The 21,442-nt window shown below is 39.9% G+C and overlaps 1 protein-coding gene across 3 annotated transcripts; it reads left to right on the forward strand.

Annotated features, from left to right (window-relative positions):
- Nucleotides 1–230: 230 nt before the first annotated feature.
- On the forward strand, nt 231–20,886 carry LOC108922244 (secretin receptor-like). Of its 3 annotated transcripts, XM_018732271.2 has the most exons (13): nt 231–435; nt 855–969; nt 4,846–4,941; nt 8,358–8,470; nt 9,367–9,476; nt 12,147–12,279; nt 13,320–13,470; nt 13,719–13,779; nt 13,867–13,936; nt 14,158–14,249; nt 15,098–15,236; nt 15,318–15,359; nt 19,815–20,886. In XM_018732271.2, the coding sequence occupies exons 1-13, from the start codon at nt 388–390 to the stop codon at nt 19,974–19,976; spliced, it is 1,332 nt and encodes a 443-aa protein (XP_018587787.1). In that variant the 5' UTR covers nt 231–387; the 3' UTR covers nt 19,977–20,886. The 3 variants fall into 3 exon arrangements, with proteins under 3 accessions (XP_018587787.1, XP_018587785.1, XP_018587788.1); XM_018732269.2 differs by having other exon boundaries at nt 15,098–15,359; XM_018732272.2 differs by lacking the exon at nt 4,846–4,941 and having other exon boundaries at nt 15,098–15,359.
- Nucleotides 20,887–21,442: the final 556 nt, after the last annotated feature.

Here is a 21,442-nt window from a genome sequence, read left to right on the forward strand (position 1 = left end):
CAGAATTATAATATCATATGGCGACACTGATTTATGGGGAGGCTGCAGAATAAGGACATGTACGCTGCAAAGTAAAGGAAAGTAAAAGGTATCCGACGTATAAGTGTGTATAAGAGAGAGCTCAAGTCGTCCTAACCCTCCCGTGGGGCGTTCTTCGCTCGTGCAACGGGTCCGAGTGAGTGGAAGGACACCGCGGAAGGACACTGGAAGAGAGAAGGACACTGCGGAAGGACACTAAAGGAGAAAGAGCCCTCAGGCTCGAGCTCATAGCACTTGTTGCTCGTTTGTAACAAGTTTCCAGAAGAGTCCTGAGAGCCTTTTAAAACCACAACGTTTTTTTCTTCTCTTGAGGGCAAAAGAACAAGATCAACACTAGTCGTTGGCATCATGCGGAAACTCGCTTTTCTCGCCATTTTACTTGAGGTTTATGCGAAGGTGAGTGAATTTTAATTATTCAGCTGGCCGTTTTTGGCACAGAATTTTCATTTTTAATTTAAAAAAGAACTTGCTCTGCGTCTGTATAAATTGAACTCAGTGTTTTCATAATTACTTGCGTCCATTCGAAATGATACGGTTTTTGCAGCTTGTTCTTGTATATTTGTGCAAACTCACTTGTACGAACGGAAGAAAAACTTGAGTTGAGGCAAAAAGAAACGATGAAAAAATACAGAAGAAGCCGAAGGAAGATACAAGTGAAGAAACAAGTCGACGATTTACGACGCTTGAAGCGTTTTGCGCGATTTTAGGGCAGTTGATAGAAATTGTTGTTTTGTACCCTCCTGAAATTGGTTGAAACGATTTCGCGTTAGAATACATTAGTGAAGATCCTGGTTAAGTGTGAATATTTTTGTCAGGTGAGAACAATCCCCCCAGAATGTGACCCTCATCAGATTCTCTTGGACGAACAGCAACGTTGTCGTGAAGAACTGGAGAAACACAACGCGACGGGTTCTGTGGATTCCGGACCAGGTGTGTGTGTGTGTATATATATATAGTCCACAATGTATTTTTATACACACACACACACAGTTGTGGGAGTGTGCGTATTCTACATTGTGGACAGTAATTACAAGAACCTTGGAGTTTTGCATCACTTCTAATGTTGCAATATTATATTTATGGACATGCATCTACACTCCTGTCCTAAATACTCATTTTACAGATACAATATGACTACAGTCTGTTTCATACACTCTGTGTTACACCTTACCTTATCAATAGTGCCTCTAGAGTGCAAACATGCTGACAAAAGCCATAGAGTAAGTGCAGCTGAGCCAAATTCCGATCAGTCGCATGGTTTTCATGGTAAAGGAAGGTATGGAAGAGGTTTAGTATCACTTTTTTTTCTGCACATCTTTGAATTGTGGTGGAGAAACCCAGAAGAACACATGGACAACATGCAAACTGCACAAGTCTGAGCTGGATTCAAACCTACGTCCAAATGCTTTGTCAAGGTTCAGTGTTACCCCCTACGCTACCACGCCCCTTACAGATAGTACAGGGTAGAAATCATATGGTGACATTTTAGCATATAGTAATATTGTTCTACAGCCAACGGACGCGGTCAGTGTAGAACAAGACACACTGTCCGGGATGAAGCAAAATCAAGGCAAAATATATTACTGAGGCTGAAACCAACAGCGTGTTTTATTTTTTAAATGCCACGCAAAAGTAAATCAGGTCAATCTTACAGTACAGTAACTGCCCATTTCAAGACTGAAATTTTAATGCTGTACATTGATGAGTCTGGCCAGTGAAGAAACAGTTACAGTTTAGAGATTCATCCAATATCAGGCAAAGACTTCCCAGCAGCTGAGGGTGAGAAGCGTTATTTTAATGAAAGACCTAGAATATAGAGAAAGAGTAGAAGAAGGTATATGGAACACATTTGGTAGAGTAAAACTGCGTTCTGAAAGATATTCCAAACATTTGCTGAAAAATGCCCAAATTAAAAGTATAATTGTTTCCTTTGTCTTTGAGAATATTGACTTGTCGTCATCTTTCTGATCTTAAATTCAAGGTTCATGGACAAATAAACACTATAGCAGAGTTTAGAGAAGGCAGTTCTTTTGAAATTGACAGTTACACAGCCTTTGCCCTCCTGTGAGGGGTTTGAGATGTTTCCTCAGATTTTAAAATTTTCTTATTGCATAATTTTTCATGTCATGTAGTGCTAAACTTATTAAATGATGCCCCAAATTTGAACTTTCTAGATGCCTATGAGCTACATTCTGACAACTTTCAGCATCACAACTCCAAAAAACATACAAACTTCTAAATTACAAAGAATTCATTATTTCCTTCTTATAGTCATAAAACATGCCAATTTGCTCTTACTGCTTTTATGTCTTGTAGAATTAAAACACAACGAGACATTTTTGAGAGTGTCTAAGGTTGTTGAAATTCATTTTGAAAATACAAATATTTTACAATGTACGTATGAAGTAGTTCCCGTATTTCAAGTTATGGCATCATTCGTATTACTTTGAACTAATAATAAACATTGAAAACATAACTTTTTGTCATGCACTCAGAAAATTCTATGCATCAATGAGTAATTTTAATGTAAATACAAGTATACCTCTGTATACAGACTCCCGATTTACAGGTTTTTGGTATGAAGGTCCTAGAGAAGCTGTACCCTCATTCAGTATATGGACCAACTGCTCCTGATATTTCGTACTTTTTCCCGATGACCTCGACTCGTGAGCAAATGAGGCACAGACTTTTCAACAAGTTTCAAGTTTTATTTGTCACATACACAACGATACGTAGCATGACGTGCAGTGAAATGCTTTTCCAACTGTCCGTAATACAGACTGATAGAAGAGATAATATGAAGAAGGCAATACAAATAAAGTAGAAGTTAGAAACATACTGCAGAAGTATGACAAATATGTAATGATGAAAATAGGATAGAATAAATAATAAAATAAAGTAAGAAAAAAAGTGGTAAAAACTGAAAAAAGTGTAGTGGTGTTAAAATGTGGAATAACAGAAATATAATAAAAATGTATTAGAGATATACAGCGAAATACAGATGTGGAGTCCAATATTAAAGGTTAAATAAAAAAGTGTAATGTGTAAAATGTAGTGCGGAAAAAAATAGTGTAATATTCAACTCGGTGTATGATATCCTCTTAATTTTGCATTGTTTTTCAACTTTTTATTTGTTTTTTTTTTTTTGAGAAATGTTCTCTTTTTTTTGCTTCACATCTCTCTACATTCAAGATGGGTCTCAAAACTAACCTCTGTCCTGATATTGTGCTTGATAGATATGTTACTGTACATCATTTGTAACGACAATGTTCAATAATTGAAAAGCCTATATGCAGCTACTCATGTAATTTATATTGGTGCACTATACTCAAACGACATCTGCATCGAAATGTCTTCTGTTGATATAATGCACGTTTATTGTTCTCGAAGATGTGCGTTGCTTTGGAGCAAAATGCCTGCTAAATGAGTCGCAGTTGGTAGCGCAGCAGTTAGAGCTACAGCTGCCTTTGGCTCCGAAGATGACAGGTTTGAATTGCACATCCAGCTGTTGAACTGTTGAGCAAGGTACTTAAGCTAAATTGCTCTAGTAAAACTACCCAGCTGTATGAATGGGTAAACAACAAGTAGCTTAACACTGTAAGTCAGTTTGGAGAAAAGCATCAGCTACTCTTACCACGCTGGCAGCTGTTCTAATTTAGTTGTTAATTTCCTTCCTGATTATGTTTAACTTATCCTACTTTATTATTTCTTGAGACTGTTAAGTCTGGTATTTGTGTTTAAAATTTGTCATGTCACAATTTGTCAAACTCATTTGTAAAGTCCAAGAATGCATCATCACCCCCCCCTTGAAATAATTGGAAAGGACTGCCCGGATTACAGACTCTTGGTGTACGGACTGTTTTCAGGAACAAGTTAGGTCCGTATAACAGTTGATAGTTGTATTTGTAAATCTAGGCTGGAGACCACAGCCTTTGTGTATGCTTCTTATGACCCCAAGATGTCTAGGGGTAAAGGTGTGCAATTTTAAATTGCCCGAAGGCCAGTGGTTTAGACAGGGACTAAAAGAAATGGGCAAACATGGAGGATTTTTGGTGCAGCATTGATTGACTGTATACACAAGTGAAATGTGTGATATTGGGGGGGGGAAGGAATATTACAAATACCAAGACGCATACTGAAAGAAACAGGAATGGTGCCAAAGGAAAATACAAATCAAAACCAAACAAATCTAAGTTAGAGCACACTGTTCTAACTAAAGCGAACAAACAAAAGCTTCTTCAGCACCAGATGACACACTAACTACCCAAACCAAACAAGAATACACAGTTGACATTCACCCCTTGTCTACTGTTGTTTAGACACTCCAAATAAACCAAGTGTACATCATGTGGCGCTCTTACCTGTCCACTTTCACCCAGGTCCATTCAGATGACACAGATAAGAGATACCAGACTGGAACAGGAAAAACCATGAACATACAAGAAAATGCAAAACAAGTATAAACAATCAGGCAACCCAAACACAAAAACTAGAGCACCTGGCAAAACCAAAGCATCCAGCAAAAAGCGCAAGATGTCAACACTAACTGCTTTGACTTCTTGTTCCACCTTGATTTTCACTGGCTGACAGGATTGTGGTAGTGTCATCGATAATGATGAGTGGCAGGATGAGGGACCAATAGCATTAGACACCTGTAAACAAATGATCTATCAAGAAACAACAGGAAGACACTCGGATGTAACGGTGCCGGTGTTCTGAAGCATTAGAGCTGTTCTCCAAGATTCATTTAGTTTTCCCATTTTGCCCTTCTGACTCCGCAAATGTTTTTGTTTGTTGTGCGAGCAGGATGTCCAGGCATGTGGGACATGCTAAACTGCTGGCCACATGCACAGCTGGGGGAGACTGTGTCACAGCCCTGTCCCACATTCCTTCATACAAAGGGTAAGAATGATTGCACTCTTACATTGTGGGAGAAAACAATCACCCTGTTTAGCTTTGATTTTATGAGGATCTTTCATTACGGTTAGGGTTAGGATATTTGACTTTTCATTATTTATTTAGGTGTAAAAAAAAAAAAAAATTAATTTAGCAATGAAAACATCATTGTCTCATCAGTATTGAAGCATTCACTGCTCTGGGTTCAGATGGGGCAAAGAAGGAAGCATAGACATCGTTAAAATGTTTATCGGAACATCAGCATACAGAACAGCGAGAGCTATTCATGAGAACTAAAGGAAATAATGCTCTTAGTTCAAGAACCCCTTTTTCCTGAAGGACCAGCACCTTAAGCCAGCCTTACACACTCCCCAACAGGCACTCACCCCCCTTATAATCCTTTACAGCCCCAACAGTGGTCAGACAACTTTTTAATATTTCCCACAACTTCTGTTATTCACAGCTATTTATAATAAACTTCTGTGCTCCCTTGAATGGGATGCTCTTTAGTAACACAGGTCCTTACGGTATACTGTATTTCCTGTAACAAGAAGTCAGAGAAGAAAATTCATGTCAAACTGCATGAGCTAGACAAAAGTCAGCAGAGTTCTATGTTCACATTGTAACAACTTGACAATATGAAAACAATACTGTAACAACCTGTCTGGACCATGCTTTCGGTGGGGTTATGGAAAAAGCAGCTTGAGAAACAGATGTATGACAACATGAGCTTTATTACGGCTCAGCATGGTAGTATGGTAGCACACACAGGGCACACACATGCCCACTCCAAACTCCCTGGCACCAGAAAAACAAGGGTTGGTGACCCCCCCATAATTCCCCCCAACAGTTACCCATGAATTATTTACATACAGTACACTGCAGTAGTGCTGCATTATGGGAGAGTTATAGCTCCCCCTGCTGCCGCTACAATATAAAACAATTAATCTCCTGAAGCATTGTGTCATGAAGGAAGGTTTTTGGCACAGAGAAGGCAATTGTCCTTGTACATCAAAGACAAGACAACCTAACACAATGGACCCAGGGTATAAGAACTGCATGCCTTACAAAGGCAGTTTAGAAAAGCAGCCAAGAACAAAAGAATAACACTGATGGAGTGAAGATATATCCTTAAGAACTAAGATGTTCATGTCTCTGCAGAGAGCAGAGTAGTTCTGGAGAAAAAGGCCAGAAAGCATTTATAGTGAATCCCTTTGGGTTCACTTTATAACTTCAATAGGGCAAAAACACATTGGGTAGGTGACAGCTACCTCCAAAGTGCATACAGGAGCTGATGCAATGCAGGGCTTTAATAGAACTGCAAAGTTCACTAACCTCCTTGGAATAGATTGAAACTACTTGAAAAGATGTGCAAGAGGCGGTAAGGAAGGCAAGTGCAAGCAGAGACCTGAGCCAAAAGTGACGCATCATACAAGATCTACAAGACTTGGTAGTGCCGTGGTTAGATCTCACAAATGCCTGTGGCTCAATACCACACAGGCTGGTGGAGGCAACATTAGTGCAATACCATATCCCAAGCAATGAGTAGTTTCATTGTGGATTACTCCAGCTTTTTCAGTATGAGGGTCATGATGAGAAGAGTACCAGAGTGGCATAGGCTGGGGAAGGTGATACTTATAAGCTGTACTTTCTTAGTGATCCTGTTTGCTGTGGTCATGAATACACTTGTGAAGTCAGCAGAGGACTGAGGTCAACACACCTAGTCAGATGTCTGGCAACTACATCAATTATTTGTAGAATAAATGTGCAAACTCAACTCAACAACTATGTGTAACTTTTCTCCTTGGAATCCTGGTGATAGATCCATCTCTTTCAGATCCTCCTTCTTGCTGTATTCTTTCTGTGGGCCTCTGGAACAGCTTGTCCATTATAAAGATGCCTGACTTCATCTCACCTTAAGACTTTCACTTCTTATTCAAACCTTGTAGCCCACCTCTGAACAGCGATATCCATCAACTATTCCTTCTCCCAAACCCCATCTTAGGGATGAATTCACAGTCCTGCTTATCTCTTCTCAGTGTGGGAGGTATTTGGTTCAAAAATATTTGCATCTGGTTCTCCTTTTCCACTATCCTTGTGAGTGCCCATTTGAATTCCACCTTGTCGCTGTTCCTGCCTCAGCTGCACTCTTAGTGGTTGTCCTCTGCTGCTCTCCTGGTACCTCTGGTTGCTTCTTGTGTGACTACGTCTCCCACTCATCAGCCAGCAATTATCTCAACTTTGTCTCTTACAGGAATGTATGCTTTCCAGTGCAGTCTAATACTCTAAATCATGTTGCTGATAATTTGATTGAGATCAGCACCTCCAAAATCTAGCTCATGATTACCAGATAGCATCCACGATAACTCAAATAGTAAGAAGCTAGAAGTGTTACAGATCTAGCAGTTTATAAGGAGTTCCTTGCATCTTTGCATTCTTGTTTTCTCAGGAAAAACTAGTCTGCAGTCAGTAATCCCAGCAAACATTTCACTACTTTTTCTTCCCTCCCATTCTTCGTCGACCTTCACTGCTGAATCATTCTGCTTCGACAAAATAGTTTCAATCATCAACAGGTTCGCAGCATCTGCTTACCCCTCCAACCCATACCAGGACTCCCTGTAAAACCTCATTCTCTGCATTTCATCCCCTCTGGGAAATGAAATCTCTGACCTTTTATCTCACACGAAACCACCACCACATGATGCCCTCATACAATCTTTTCTCCTCTGTTACGGTCAATTTCCAATAATAACAATACTATAGTAATACTGGAGAGGAAATTCACTGTGGTTGCTGTGGCACCAAACGCATGTCTTTGGACTGTGAGAGGAAACCCACACAAATGTGGGGAAAACATCCAAACTCCACACAGACTGAACGACGATCAGATTCGTGCAGGGGCTCTACAGCTGTCTCACTCTCGCACCGTGAGACAGCAGGACCGTCTCATACAGTACAAGCTTTATTTCACTTGACTTGTGTGAATATTTCTCTCCATTGGTTACCTGCGGCTGGCCCTACCATGTTCAAAATTCTGCTTATGGCCTTTAAGATGGTCAAAGGGTCTGCATCCTGATATTCACACGGCCTGATCACTTCTTGCAGCTCGGAAAGATCGCTATGCTCTTCCAGCTCTGGGTCCTTGGTGGGCCCAGTGTCAAACTCACATCTATAGGCAGCTACTGTACTGCAGTGGTTATAGCTACTGCCTTTGTACACAGGGGTTACAGGTTCAAATAGAAAAAATGCGAGAAAAAGTAAGGGCATTACTATTACATATGGAACTCAATAGGATATACTGTATATTTCTCAAGCATGTATATTTGTTTCATGCACTGTTATTCTTTCATGTTAGCACAATTATGTGGTGGTATTACATTTATGTGTTCTCTTTGTCACCCTCCAATACCTCTACCTTTCAGGGGAACCAGGTGAAATCTACAGGAACTGCACTTCCCACGGCTGGACTGACTCTTTCCCACCGCATGACATTGCGTGCGAGAATGCTTTTGACACATTCAGCTTTCCTGGGGAGGTAGGTGGCATTGTGTTAAAACTCATTAACACTTCAGTCATCCTGGTTGGTTATAAAGCAACAAAAACTGGGAGTACTGTATTACATCACTTATCTTTGATTTTAAAGTGTAATATTTAAAGTACCATACAGTTATGTGTGAAAGTTTGGCCACCTTTGGGCAAATTAAATGTTGTTTACTTCTTGTTACTTAATATTTTTTTTAAAAAAAAAACATCTGCTGGCAACAAACTTAAACATGACATCCATCCATTTTCATTAACTGCTTGTCCTGATCAGGACCATGATGGTCTTCTAGCCTATCCTGGAATCACTGGGTGCAAAGTTTGGGGGGGTGGGGTACACCCTGGACAGAATACCAGTCCATTGCAGTATATAGTACATATTTCTGCAAATTTTTTGCAGACTAAATCCAAACTTTTACATTTACTCATTTAGCTGATGCTTTTCTTCAAAGCAATTTACAATGTTAATCTGGCTACAATTATTTACCCATTTATACAGCTGGGTAATGTTACTTGAACAATTTTAGGGTAAGTACCTTGCTCAGGGGTACTTCAGCCAGAGGTAGGGATCAAACCTGTGACATTTGGGTCCAAAGGCAACAGCTTGAACCACTACACTACCAGCTGTCCCCAACTTTTGCATTACTGGACAAAATTTAATAGGAAAATGTAAGTACAAATGTAACAAAAAATGTACAATAATTGTTGTTAATTATAACTTGTTAAATGCAATTCCTAAGCCAACAGAATAAAATAAATGAAAAATATGTCTCTAGGACAGAACATACTTTTACGAACATGAGGTGATGGGGTAATGATGAGTTCCAGAACAGCATCAGCGTATAGTGTTAATAGCCCTTTTCACTCTTTTCTTTCTTGTTTTCATTTCAGACCGCCGAAACCCACCTGTACTTCCTCTATGTGAAAACAATGTATACAGTGGGCTATGCCATTTCTTTAATCTCCCTGTCCATCGCTATATCAATACTTTGTTTCTTCAGGTGAGACCTGTTGTTTTTATTCGTTTACTGCTGGATATTTGCATTCGTTCATTTAGCGGATGCAGTTCTCTGAAACAACTTGATATAATTTAATTCATGCAGCTGGGTAATTTTTATTGGTGCATTTCAGGGTAAGTACCTTGATCAAGGGTACTGCAGCAACAGGAGCTCAGTTTTGAATCTGTGTCCTCCGAGTCCAAAGGCAGCAGCAGTACCCAGCTTCCTGTGCTGTGCATTCAAATGTGAGTTTGAATCTAGCTGTGCCTGTGTCATGTTTTCTGGGATTCTTCTAGAGTTCTGCTTTCTGCCCACAGTCCAAAAACATGTTTTAGGTGAAGTTTTAACTCGCACTTGGCCTTAGTGAATAAGTGTGTGTGATAGATTGGTGTCCAATCCAGGGTCCACTGTGGCTCAAGCTTTATACTTCCACCACTGCAAGAAGGAAGCCGAACATGCAAATTTGTTTATACGGTCACGCCCCATGATACGCCCTTTCGAAATACGGGAACTCGACTTTACGAGAAGTTTTGTCCGATACCCTTACATTGCCTAGCAAGGCATTTCTTTGTATTTATTGGATTCCAGTTGAACAGTACTGCAGATAGTTTGCCTTGTGTTGCATTAAGTTCTTCACCTTCATTACCCCTTGTTTGCTAAATTTACTTGTTCATATTCTCAGTAGTTATGGCCTTTGTTTGAAAGATCCAAATAATGTCAGCTTGTTTGATCAGTGTGAATTGATTTGTACTGTTTTCATAGATTTTGTTTGTCTTTCTTGTTTCTTTGCATTGAAGGCTGAGTTAAGATACATATTGAGGACCATTTTCTAGTTCCTGCTGTGGTGGTAGCGTACATGGGGTCTCAAGACATGGACTTCAGAAACGCTTTAACACTGTTAAACTGCACATGTCTGAAATGCAGTCTTTAAAATGAGGCAATAAAAGGCTTTTGTATTGTCTAATGCCAAACATGACTGAACCCATAAATATCTCTCTCAACCATACAGCTCCAGCTACCTTGCCCAAAAAGACATCGCACAATGCACAGCAACTAAACTTTGGAATAAACACTAGGAAGAGCTTTTCAGAACACAAGAGTTAGTAAACTTACTCAGCTATGTACAAAAACACAGTATTACTGCAAGGTACCACAAGAGAAGTAATTCTGATTTCCCCCTCAGCACCATCATGATTTATATGTATGGTTTGTTTGTGATGTTGAAGTGAAGGTGCTGAAGGAGTGCAGGTACACAGGTATTTCAGAGTAATTAATGAGTGAAACTGCCTTATTATATTGTGTTTTGCTAACTGTTGAAGTATGTAATGTTAAATTGGGCAGTTATAGTGGTTAGAGCTGCTCTTTTATACTCAAAGGCCACAAGTTTGAATCCCATCTCCAGCTGTAATACCCTTGAGCAAAGTACTTACCCTACATTCCTCCAGTAAAAATTAAATTGTAAATTATTCTAAGTCGCTGTGGAGAAAAGCATTAACTAAATGAATACATTAAACTGCTGAAGTAAAATTATGTACATTTTACAGGGGCTAGTGATATTTTAGCTTAAATGGGTGGCAATTCTGGGGTTCAGAAAAAGTTCTTACTGTTGTAATTACCATTAGTTTCAATTATAACAAATGTAAAAAGTCAAGTAAGTTGTTTCCTGCATGGTTCGTTCATAAATGTTTCAACATCAGGCAAGATACCATCTTTAGGACAGTGAAAATGAGAAAGGGGGAGTGTTTAATATTAAAAAAAAAAGAAAGGTTCAGTTGTGAATGGCAGGTCGGTTTACCTCTGAACTTGATCATCTCATGGGGTTTCACCTGCAGCATTCTGCCAGCTCCAATGGGGACCTTGCTGCATCCGCCCCTTACTTCTGAGCGATTTGTTTACTACCCTTTTACAAAACAAACTGGTCACCCCTATGTGCACATAATAATCAGTCCTACCTTGCAGGTCTGCCTGTCTTCTTTCTTATTTCTAGCAATCTTAGCTGTATGTTATTTACCTCAAAGCCCACACAATAACTGTGCATTAGTGTGGAGCCACAGCCACTTCACTGACTATTCAAAACTCATAGATGTGGAAGGTATGGGATCATCTACAGCTTCTTCTCCTGCTCCTTACTTCTTGTATACTTTCTCAACTCTTTAAAAACTTAAGGAAAGGCTGACTACTCATGACTGCTATCTCTCTGCACATTGGGCAATGCGGGCACTTTGGATCAGTATGCCGCCCTAAAATGTTCTCAGAAAAGTTGATACTGGCAAATTTTGGAAGCTGGTGATCAACTATATTCAAAGGAAAGGGTACTTATATATGATCTCTACAGACACCCAAGACCATGGTGGATAGAACAGTAATGTGACACTGACGTTCAGTTTTCATCCCAACACAGTAAACTGAAAGATTTAAAAAGTACTGATGCCAGCAATCATAACTGAGAGCACTTCCAGATGGAACAGGCTAGTAGAAGTAGCTACGCAGGTTGTGAACCAGCAAAGCTCCAGTTACAAACCTTGGTGTGTTACAGCTATTCTTCGTGATGCCCGCATTAGTTCATTTTGAATGGCCCAGCCTGAAGACTCATATTCGTGACCATGTGTTCCTCACCAGTGACAGAGAAGTCCAAGCACTCCTACAGATACCTTTTCTCTCTTTTTTTTTCAGGAAGCTGCACTGTACACGCAACTACATCCACATCCAGCTCTTCCTGTCCTTCATTCTGCGTGCAGCCTTCATTTTCATCAAGGACTCTGTCCTCTTTTCCACAGAGGACTTCTACCACTGCAACTCTTATCCGGTGCCCAGAATCAAGCCACCATCCACTGATCCAAGCAATAAATTCATATCAGTTCATACCAATCAATATTCTCAATTAAGATTTGATTAAATTACATTTTGCTCAATAGTACTATATTTTTGCTTGTAAAATTTCTGCATTGCCCATTATTCTGTTTGCTTATACTAAGTGTTTTGCAGAAAATATCAAAACCTCTTACTTTTATGGAAGTGCAAAGAATTGACAAGAAGTAGACCATATATTACACTGAGTTAAAAGATTGAATAACTGTTCATGTGTGGAAAATGTCTGAATGGGGTTCATAAATTTGTTCTATATTTAAAGCTGTAATATTTGTAATGTCTAGATCTGTTTAATCTGAGATTAGGGAAGTGAAAATTTAAATCCAACTTGGAGTCCGAAAACTGTTTTAGTGATCATTTTGAAAAATTAGACAAATAATGTTGTGGTCTCAATAATGGTTGTGATAATGATTGACCCTTTTAGTGCATTTGGACAGAAAAGATATGGAAAGTAGTGAGCTGAAGGCACAATGTAGGTTTTGCAGTACAAGGCAGGGGAGACGAGACTGGCAGTAATAAACACAAAATAGCCATGTAGGGAGCTGTGCATCAGGACGAAAGTCTTGAACTGGATCCTAGCTGCAATAGGCAGGCAGAGAAAATTAAGAAGATACAGTATGATTCAACTTACAGAATACACCTAATATGAAGTATCATCGAGGACAGATAGCAGGTTGCAGTACTGTAAATTAGAAAAAACAAGAAGTTGAATAGCACTATATATAACAGTATGTACAACAGATGTTTCACTTTTGCACATTATTCATATTTTTGTTCAGTCTTAAGTAACTTCCTATTGTGATTAAAACACATCTGAGCTCATTATATTCATGACACAACCCTGTTTATTAGTTTTGCTTTGAAAATATTTCTTGGATCCATCCAGTAAAATTAGACCATATTTCTTTGATAAACTCCTTTAAAGAATGGAACTGTACTGCATGTGTGCTTCATTCACCCCAATCCCTTTCCCCACAGGTGAGCTGTAAACTTGTGCTGCTCTTCTCCCATTACTGTATCATGGCCAACTACAGCTGGCTGCTGGTGGAGGGTCATTACCTTCATGCACTCATCCGTGTCTCCTTCTCCAAGAGACTCTATTTCTGGTGTTATATGCTCTTGGGCTGGGGTAGGTTTGTCTACTTTTTATAATCTTGTAATCTCTTGGACTTTTGACTGGATGGTCATCTGTTTTTTGTAGAACAACTAGTCTTGCAGTTCCTTCTAGCAGACTTTAAAAACCTATTACCATTTGCACTTTTCCTATCGCTGATCTTTTTTGGCATAACGTGACCTATAGCAAATAGCTTAAGACCTTTCATCTTCATCCAATTAGATGATCAGCATTTATCAACTAAAGAAGTGCTTCACTTCCAGGGGCACCCTCAGTGGTTATAGTAGCCTGGGGCTTGGCAAAATACCTCCACGAAGATGAAGGGTAGGACTTTGACAATCACATATTCATGTTACTTTTAGCACTCTGTGCTCAACATTGGGTAAATCTTTCTTTTTTTGTATGTCAAAGATGTTGGGAAACCAGGAAATATGACTGGATCTGGTGGATCCTCAGACTCCCCGTCCTCCTGTTCATCACTGTAAGTGTCAAACAGCCTCTCCCAGTGCAGCCTGCAAATTAGGCAAAGCAGAAATGCTACAAGAGTGATCTTCAACCATTCATAGTGCTCAGTTTGACTGTGTATAGTAACTACCAATTCAATCAGTATATGTAGAAGCTTTAGAACAGCAGCTTTAAAATGATTCCATACACATGAAACAAAATTATTCTGAAGAGTGTGCATTTTGTTTTGTGTTACAGATTAATTTGTTATTTTTTCTGAGTATAATAAAAATACTGGTGGGGAAGCTAAGGAAGCCGGATGTGCATGGTAATGCTTTCAGTCAGTACAAGTAAGTTTCTTTGAGTTTAAATTTTATTTCAAGTCAGAGTGAACTTTGTCATTCCGCCTATAGGCGAGTGACATATACTGGGGAACAAAATTTTGTTTCTCTTTGGACCTCCATGCCTCATTGGACATATAGTGTGAGACAAGTGCTAATACAGAACAGTGCAGTACACAGGCCAGAGTGTGGTAACAATATACATAATATAATAATACACAATATAAATAACACAAAAAATGTACATATGATATACAGTACAAAGCCATACAGTGAGGTCCTTAACAATGTGCACTCCCAGGTACTTTGAGCTGCTCACTTTCTCCACAGTGGTGTCACTGATGGTGAATGGGGGGGAGCAGCATGAGCCTTTCTAAAATCAACAATGATCTCCTTTGTTTTTCCAGTGTTGGGAAAGGTTATTGATTTTTGCATCAAGTAGCCAGTTGATTCACTTCCTCTCTGTGTGTTGTTTCATCCTTCTTGCTGATGAGACCCACCACTGTTGTCTCATTAGCAAACTTTATGATGTGGTTCGAGACGTGTGTTGCAGTGCAGTCATAAGTCAGAAGTATGAACAGGAGTGAGCTGAGCACACAGCCCTGTGGGGTACCTGTGTTCAGTAGTATGGTGGTCCCGTAGAGCTGTGGTAAAGTAGCTTAAATTAAGCAACTATATTTCTGCCAGGCGCCGTCACAACCATGAAGAATTGTTTTTACGGGAATTCTTATTACGAGCGGCTCTTCTGAAACAAATTACAGTCATTGCATAAGGAAAGCCTGCATTTGTATTTATTTACATATTTTTAGTCATAACCCCTGACCTAATATGGGCTGCATTTGCTCTTTGTTTTGCAGGAAGCTGGTCAAATCCACTTTCCTCTTAGTGTCTCTCTTTGGCCTGCATTATATACTCTTTGCCTTCTTGCCTGACAAAGTAAATGATTTAACATATAAAATTTGGAATTTTGTTGAACTTGCCCTATCATCCACCCAGGTACTAAGTTTTCTTATCTTTTATAATCAAGTGCTCTTTCAAAATTGTTGTATTATATATCAACTTAATTCTGCTTTGCAGGGTTTTGTGGTTGCAGTTCTATACTGTTTCCTAAATGGGGAGGTAAGTTATTTACTTCATTTTTCCAGTACCAGTTAACAGAAATAAGTTAATAGAAACTGAGATGTAAAATTGTTGCTAAACTAAAGGATTATTACTTTAAGATTCATTAAAGTAGCTGGTTTATGCTTTCTAACAATAGAAGTGATAATCAGTGACAAGTTTCATAGGACAAATCATGCTTTCCTAAAAGTGTTGTCTGTCACAGCATGTTTCTGGTTTACACCCATGCTGAAATGATGACATAAATGCTACATTTACAGTGTTACAGACAAACTAGCAACTGCGGAGCAAAATGTAAACAATCACTGTACATTTTATAACCATGTCACTGGAAAACTTTAGAAAATGGAAGACAGCATTAAGATGTGCAACATAAGACAAATTTATATGAATTACAAAACTCAGCTAGGGGCAGCTGGGAGCATAGCAGTCTGAATCTCACCACCAGCTATATTACCCTTGAGAAGGGTACTTGCTTTAAATTGCTCCAGTAAAATTACCCGGTTGTATAAAGAGGTAAATAATTTCTTACACAATTTTCTATGAGATGTATGTCACTTTGGAGAAAAAGCGTCTTCTAAATGAGTAAATGTAATATAAATGTAAATAATTGTACTAAATAAAAAATAACACTGCAAATTAGTTTGGAGAAAAGTATCAGCTAAATGAATAAAGGTAGATGGATTATGAAACACCATTCAGTTTGTTTTTAGAGCAGTGTTGAAAAAAAGATCACAGGCATTAGCATTATACAAATAGGTTGGCTATACATTAAATTACTAAAAACCGTCATTATTAAAACGCTTAGTAAGCCAACTGGTCACAGATGAAGGGAACAAAAAAAATAAATAAAAACTGGGGTCCAAGCACTAGTGGCTGCACACCCCTTCTGGGCATTCTAGATTGAAAGACATAAGTCAGTTTACGGCTATTAATAATATTGCTGCTATTGCTATATAAATTGATATCCCTTTTTGCATAGACACATTGCCTCCACCATGACATGCAGTTGTCAGCTTCCATCAACATGGAAGTGCTGGTATCACAGCCAGCCTCCTCAGGCCTCATTACGGGGTAACAGTGCTCAGCAAGAAAGAAACGGAAGTGAAAAGAAAGGGAAAGTAACTGACACAGTAAATATGAATTACATCAGTTATGGATATGGGAACAGGTGATAGCGCAGTTGTTAGAGCTACTGCTTTTGGACCCAAGGTCACAAGTTCTTACTTCAGGATGTACCCTTGAGCAAGGTACTTACCCTAAATTGCTCCAATAAAATTACCCAGCTGTAGAAATGGATAAGCAGTTGTAGGTAGATTGATTGCTTAATTAGATTATAGATTAAGTTGCTTTGGCAAAAAGTGTCAGCTAAGCGAATAAGTGTAAATTTAACATATAAGTGTTAAGCCTGGCTTTAAAAGCTGAGACAGACTGGGCACTGCTGACAATAACTGGCAGACTATTCCAAAATTTAGGTGCTCTATAGCTAAAGGCATGCCCTCCTCCTGAGATGTTATTGACTGGAGATACTTTAAGATAACCCGCATGTAAAGAACGAAAACGACATTCTGGAGCATATGAATCAATAATTTCACTAAGGTCAGCAGAGTTGCCATTTACTGATTCATAGGTTGAGTAAGATTTTGTAATCTATTTTAAACTTAACTGGAAGTCAGTGTAGTAATTTAAGTACCAATGTTATATGGTCATCCTTCCTAGTTCTTGTAACAGCTCTGGCAGGAGGGTTATGTATGAACTGTAACCTGGATACAGTCTAGTTCACACAGCCCAATAACAGTATTAAAGTAGTCCAACTTTCTCAAAACAAAAGCAGGAACCAGTTTCTCTGAATCCTGCCCACATGTGACAGAAATAATAGGTTTCCATCCAACAAAGTACTTAAGTCCAACATATTCAATACGCTAGAAAGTCAGTCTGCAAGTAGTACAGACGGACGTAACTGTTTCAAGGCTGTCAGCACCAACACAAGTACCTCTGTTTTAATGCCACTGATGGCTCATCGGAAATGTATAACTGAGCACCATCAACATATGAGTGAAAACTTACATTATGCTTACGAATATCACCCACTGGTAAATATAGAGTGAGAATAATAATGGACCCAACATAGAGCCCTGAGGGACATTATACTGAATCTTAGACAAGAAGGAAGGGAACAGTCATCAGGTTTTACTTTGCAGTATGATAAATATGGAAACACTTCAGAACAATCACAATGTCCCAGTTAGTCCTACCAGGGATTCAAGTGAACTGAGTAAAATACTGACAAAGAGTATGAAACAAAGCACTCAGGTGCAGTAACACTGTACAATGATTGAGGGTTTAGCCACATCACCAGAGCAGAGAGATCAGTGCTGTCACCAGGGCAAACCAGACTGAAATTTTTCAAATATATCTTGACTTGAGTCAAGTATTTATGGGAAACGACAATCTTTTCTTAAATTTTGGATAAAAACTGCACATTTTCACACACAAAACCAGTCGTATTATTTATACGTATTAATTAAGAAGAGGTAACGAACGCGTTTTGGCCGCTCAACATTGAAGCTCTTGATTATGGCACCAAACTCACCTGCCTCCTGACAAAATGTACCTCAGTATGATGGATGGATGGATGGATGGATGGATGGATGGATGGATGGATGGCCACCTACGCACTGCCTCACATTCTGCGGCGGCAACACGTCATACACAACACGTTTTACGCAGGGGCGTGTCTGAAGGATGGCACCGCCCCCAACACCATTGGACTAGAGTACTGTCAATCTGACAATGCTCAACGCCATTGGATCAGAGCACCGTCAATTGGTGCCTGATTTGAATCAGAATCAGGTTTAATTTGCCATATCTGCTAACACGCAAGGAATGTGGTGCTTGATGCTTTCAATATTACAGACACTAGATAAAACAGAGAGCTGACACAGACACTAAATGAATAAATAGCATGTTTTACAGAGTAAAACGAGTAAATACAGAAAAAAGTAAATTACAATAAATTACAGTACAAAACAAAAGTGATGGGGAATATTGTAGTACTTAAGTGCTCTGTCGAATATTTAGCAGTTCGTTCTTACTAAGAACCTACTACTATACTATACTAAGAATCTTAGTATAACTGGTCGGAGAAGAGTAACTAAAAAAGAGTAACTAAAAAACACGACAAACAAGCAAAAACAACAAAAGTGCTGGAGAGCATCACACCGAAAGGAGAAGAGACATGAGCCGACTACAGACCACGCTCTGATCATGGTATTAACACATTCAAGTACACATTTCGAAACATGTGGACTGGGCTGTTGTTCTCTGCAGCAATGAATACGTGAACTCTAGATAATGGCAACAGTACCGGAGCTCGATCGCCCTAGTAAAGAGTAGGGCATAACGGCTTCAAAACCTCCCAAGAGTCCCCCATGGCATTATATTACGCAGGTAGCTTAGCTAACGTCATCCTCTTTGCCACCTCCTTTAAAAAAAATCCTGGAATCGCCCCTGAGACTCGTACGTCGCTCAGTCCAGTCACGGATTTGATGCGACTCGTCTGCACAGCGCACGCGCCCTCCCGCTTCTCTCAATTCAGCCAGTTCTCATACCGATTCCCGCTTCACCTGCGCGACAGCCTTTGTGCGCCTCGCCAACTTTTTTTTAAGTCAAACTTTATTGACAAAAAGCAGCAATCACATAAGTTAGGGCCACAAGGAAAACACGTAAGCACATCGAAATTACAAAGAAATAGAAAGTTGTCTGTGTTCGACACCACGCGGAGATAATCATTCGAAGCTACACCGAATCCGACCGGTTCTGTCTTTCTACTACAAATACAGTATCATAATACAAATATCATTGTTGACATGCCTTCTAAATCGCGGACTTTCCACACCAAGTCAATATTTTGTAGTGCATTTATAACGTGAAAAGACACAAAACACACAAGTGCGGTACTGTTCTTAGGGCGGGGCTAACAGGATGCTTGTGACGTAAGAAGTGTGCGAGTGCGCATGAACAGACTGTGGGAGGAGCTGTGTGGTCTGGTAGCAACCCGTCTTATTGATTAGCACGTTAATAAACCCCAGACCACTGGAAATTATCCGTACTGTGGTTCTGTGTTCGTCTGGGTCATGATGATTGTTGGGGATGGAAGTGCATGAAAATCAGGGATCAGAGCGACCAGACTGCTTGGCAGAACACATGAATTTATGGTCCCTTAGTGTAATGGTAACAGGTTCTTCAGATTGCTTGCTGTGAAATAAAGTCCTGCCCGATCTTCGGGCTCTGCGCAAAAAGAGTTGTCTTGATGAGGTCAAGTGTGGCGAAGCCTTACAGGGTTGCTGTAACTGGAAAAGGTGGTAGACTTTAGTCCTCACCAGTAATAAAGCAGCTGTAACGGATATACAGTGATGGCACAGTACGAACTCCTCCTGTCACTTCTTTACAAAGGTGCAGCACGAGTTCCGGAGGAAGTGGAGGAGGTGGAAGCTCCGAGAGCTGCATAGAGGCGCCAGGCAACACCATGGCTCCATGAGCCAGAGCGGCGCACCGCTCACCCAGGTCTCCCTGTTCCCTCGAGGCCCCACAGCATGTTCGTCCAGCTCGGTGTGAACCTTCACGCCGGCCCCAGGAGCGTCCGTTTGGGCTCATAGCCCTAAATTCCATGCAGCTCTTCCTCTTGCTTTTCCACCGCTCTTGCTCTTTTATATTTCCATTGTGCAGTGCTACCATTTTGGAATTCACCATTTGAGTTGCACAGCAACATGGGGCCTAAGTTTTCTTATTTAGAGCACTGGTTACTGTGATGATACAGTACATCTCAAATGTTTCAATACATTTCATTCATTCGTTCTCAGCAACCACATATCCCATGTAGGGCTCCAGCGCCCCACATTCTGAGAAGCACAGAATAGTTTTCATAGGATGCCAGTTCATCACACTATAGGAAATTCAGCTGACACACATTGATACTGTGTAGAAACCAGAGCACCACCAGGAAACTTCTGTGCACATAGACAGAACATGCAAACTCCACACCGACTGAGCTAGATTCCAGTCCATGTCTCAACCCATCACCTGAGCACTGTGATACATAAGATGTGCCTGCTCTTACTTTTTTCCCCTCTTATTTTGTGAACCAAAACAATGCATGCTATGTCAGCCATTTTTCCCTGGGCATTCCACATTTGATATCTGCATTAGTAGAATGTGCTCCTGAAAGTATAATATTTATCATGTACAAATAAATAGTACATGTTATGAAATAAAAGTAGAAAGTACTACAGCAGGGTACAATAGTAAATGTCTGATCATGCAGTTGCAGTGTACTTGTAAAATAATCAGGCAAGCATAACTACACAAGGAATGACTGAAACAACCATGCTGTGTCTTCTTGTGCAAGTCCAGATGATGGAAATTTGTGAAATTACTTTTGTAGGCATAATAAAATGAACATATATGACAAAACGATATGAGAAAACTGCAGGTCCAAGTAGTCAGCTCAACTATAAAACATTTTCATTACACTTTGCTAGGTAAAAAGATCAGTGTTAAAAAAAAAGTGAACCATGAAAGAAATCTGTTTCATCATACTTTGTGACAAAATCCCCATTTTTTTTTCCATGATTAGTTTCTCCTACACCATAACTATTTTAACAGTAATCCTGCTGTAACTCATGTTAAGAGGTATGTGACCTTTCAGAGGAACACAACTATCACATCATACTAGAGCTGACTATCATTGGATGTTTACACATTGCAGCTGTCCAATGTCAGTCAGTGCTTGTCCTGAGGAAGGTCACACTAAACTGAAACAACCTAGAAGCAGGAGGCACAAGGCTGAGGGAAAGAACACCTTGGATGCCAGGTCATTGGAATGAAGCCCCACCCACACTTGTTCAGTACAGCTCATTTAGAGTGACCAATATTGCCCCTGTGGACTATGCGAAGAAACTGGAGCATCCAGATTCAGGGAGTACATGTGAACTCTGGAGGGAGCAGGGATCAAACCCCTGTCCTCCCACACCACCCCAAGGCTGTGAGGCACTAGTGCTAATTGCTATGCAACTGCACCACCC

The sequence above is a fragment of the Scleropages formosus genome, chromosome 1 (genome assembly GCF_900964775.1).
Source record: "Scleropages formosus chromosome 1, fSclFor1.1, whole genome shotgun sequence".
NCBI lineage: Eukaryota > Metazoa > Chordata > Actinopteri > Osteoglossiformes > Osteoglossidae > Scleropages > Scleropages formosus.

Bases quoted from the DNA above. Each gene is read 5' to 3' on its own strand.
- LOC108922244 (XM_018732269.2), top strand. From the start codon at position 388: ATGCGGAAACTCGCTTTTCTCGCCATTTTACTTGAGGTTTATGCGAAG. The intron at 12,280-13,319 runs GTGCCCAGAATC...CTTTCCCCACAG, and splicing joins ACCACTGCAACTCTTATCCG to GTGAGCTGTAAACTTGTGCT. The intron at 13,471-13,718 runs GTAGGTTTGTCT...CTTCACTTCCAG, and splicing joins TTATATGCTCTTGGGCTGGG to GGGCACCCTCAGTGGTTATA.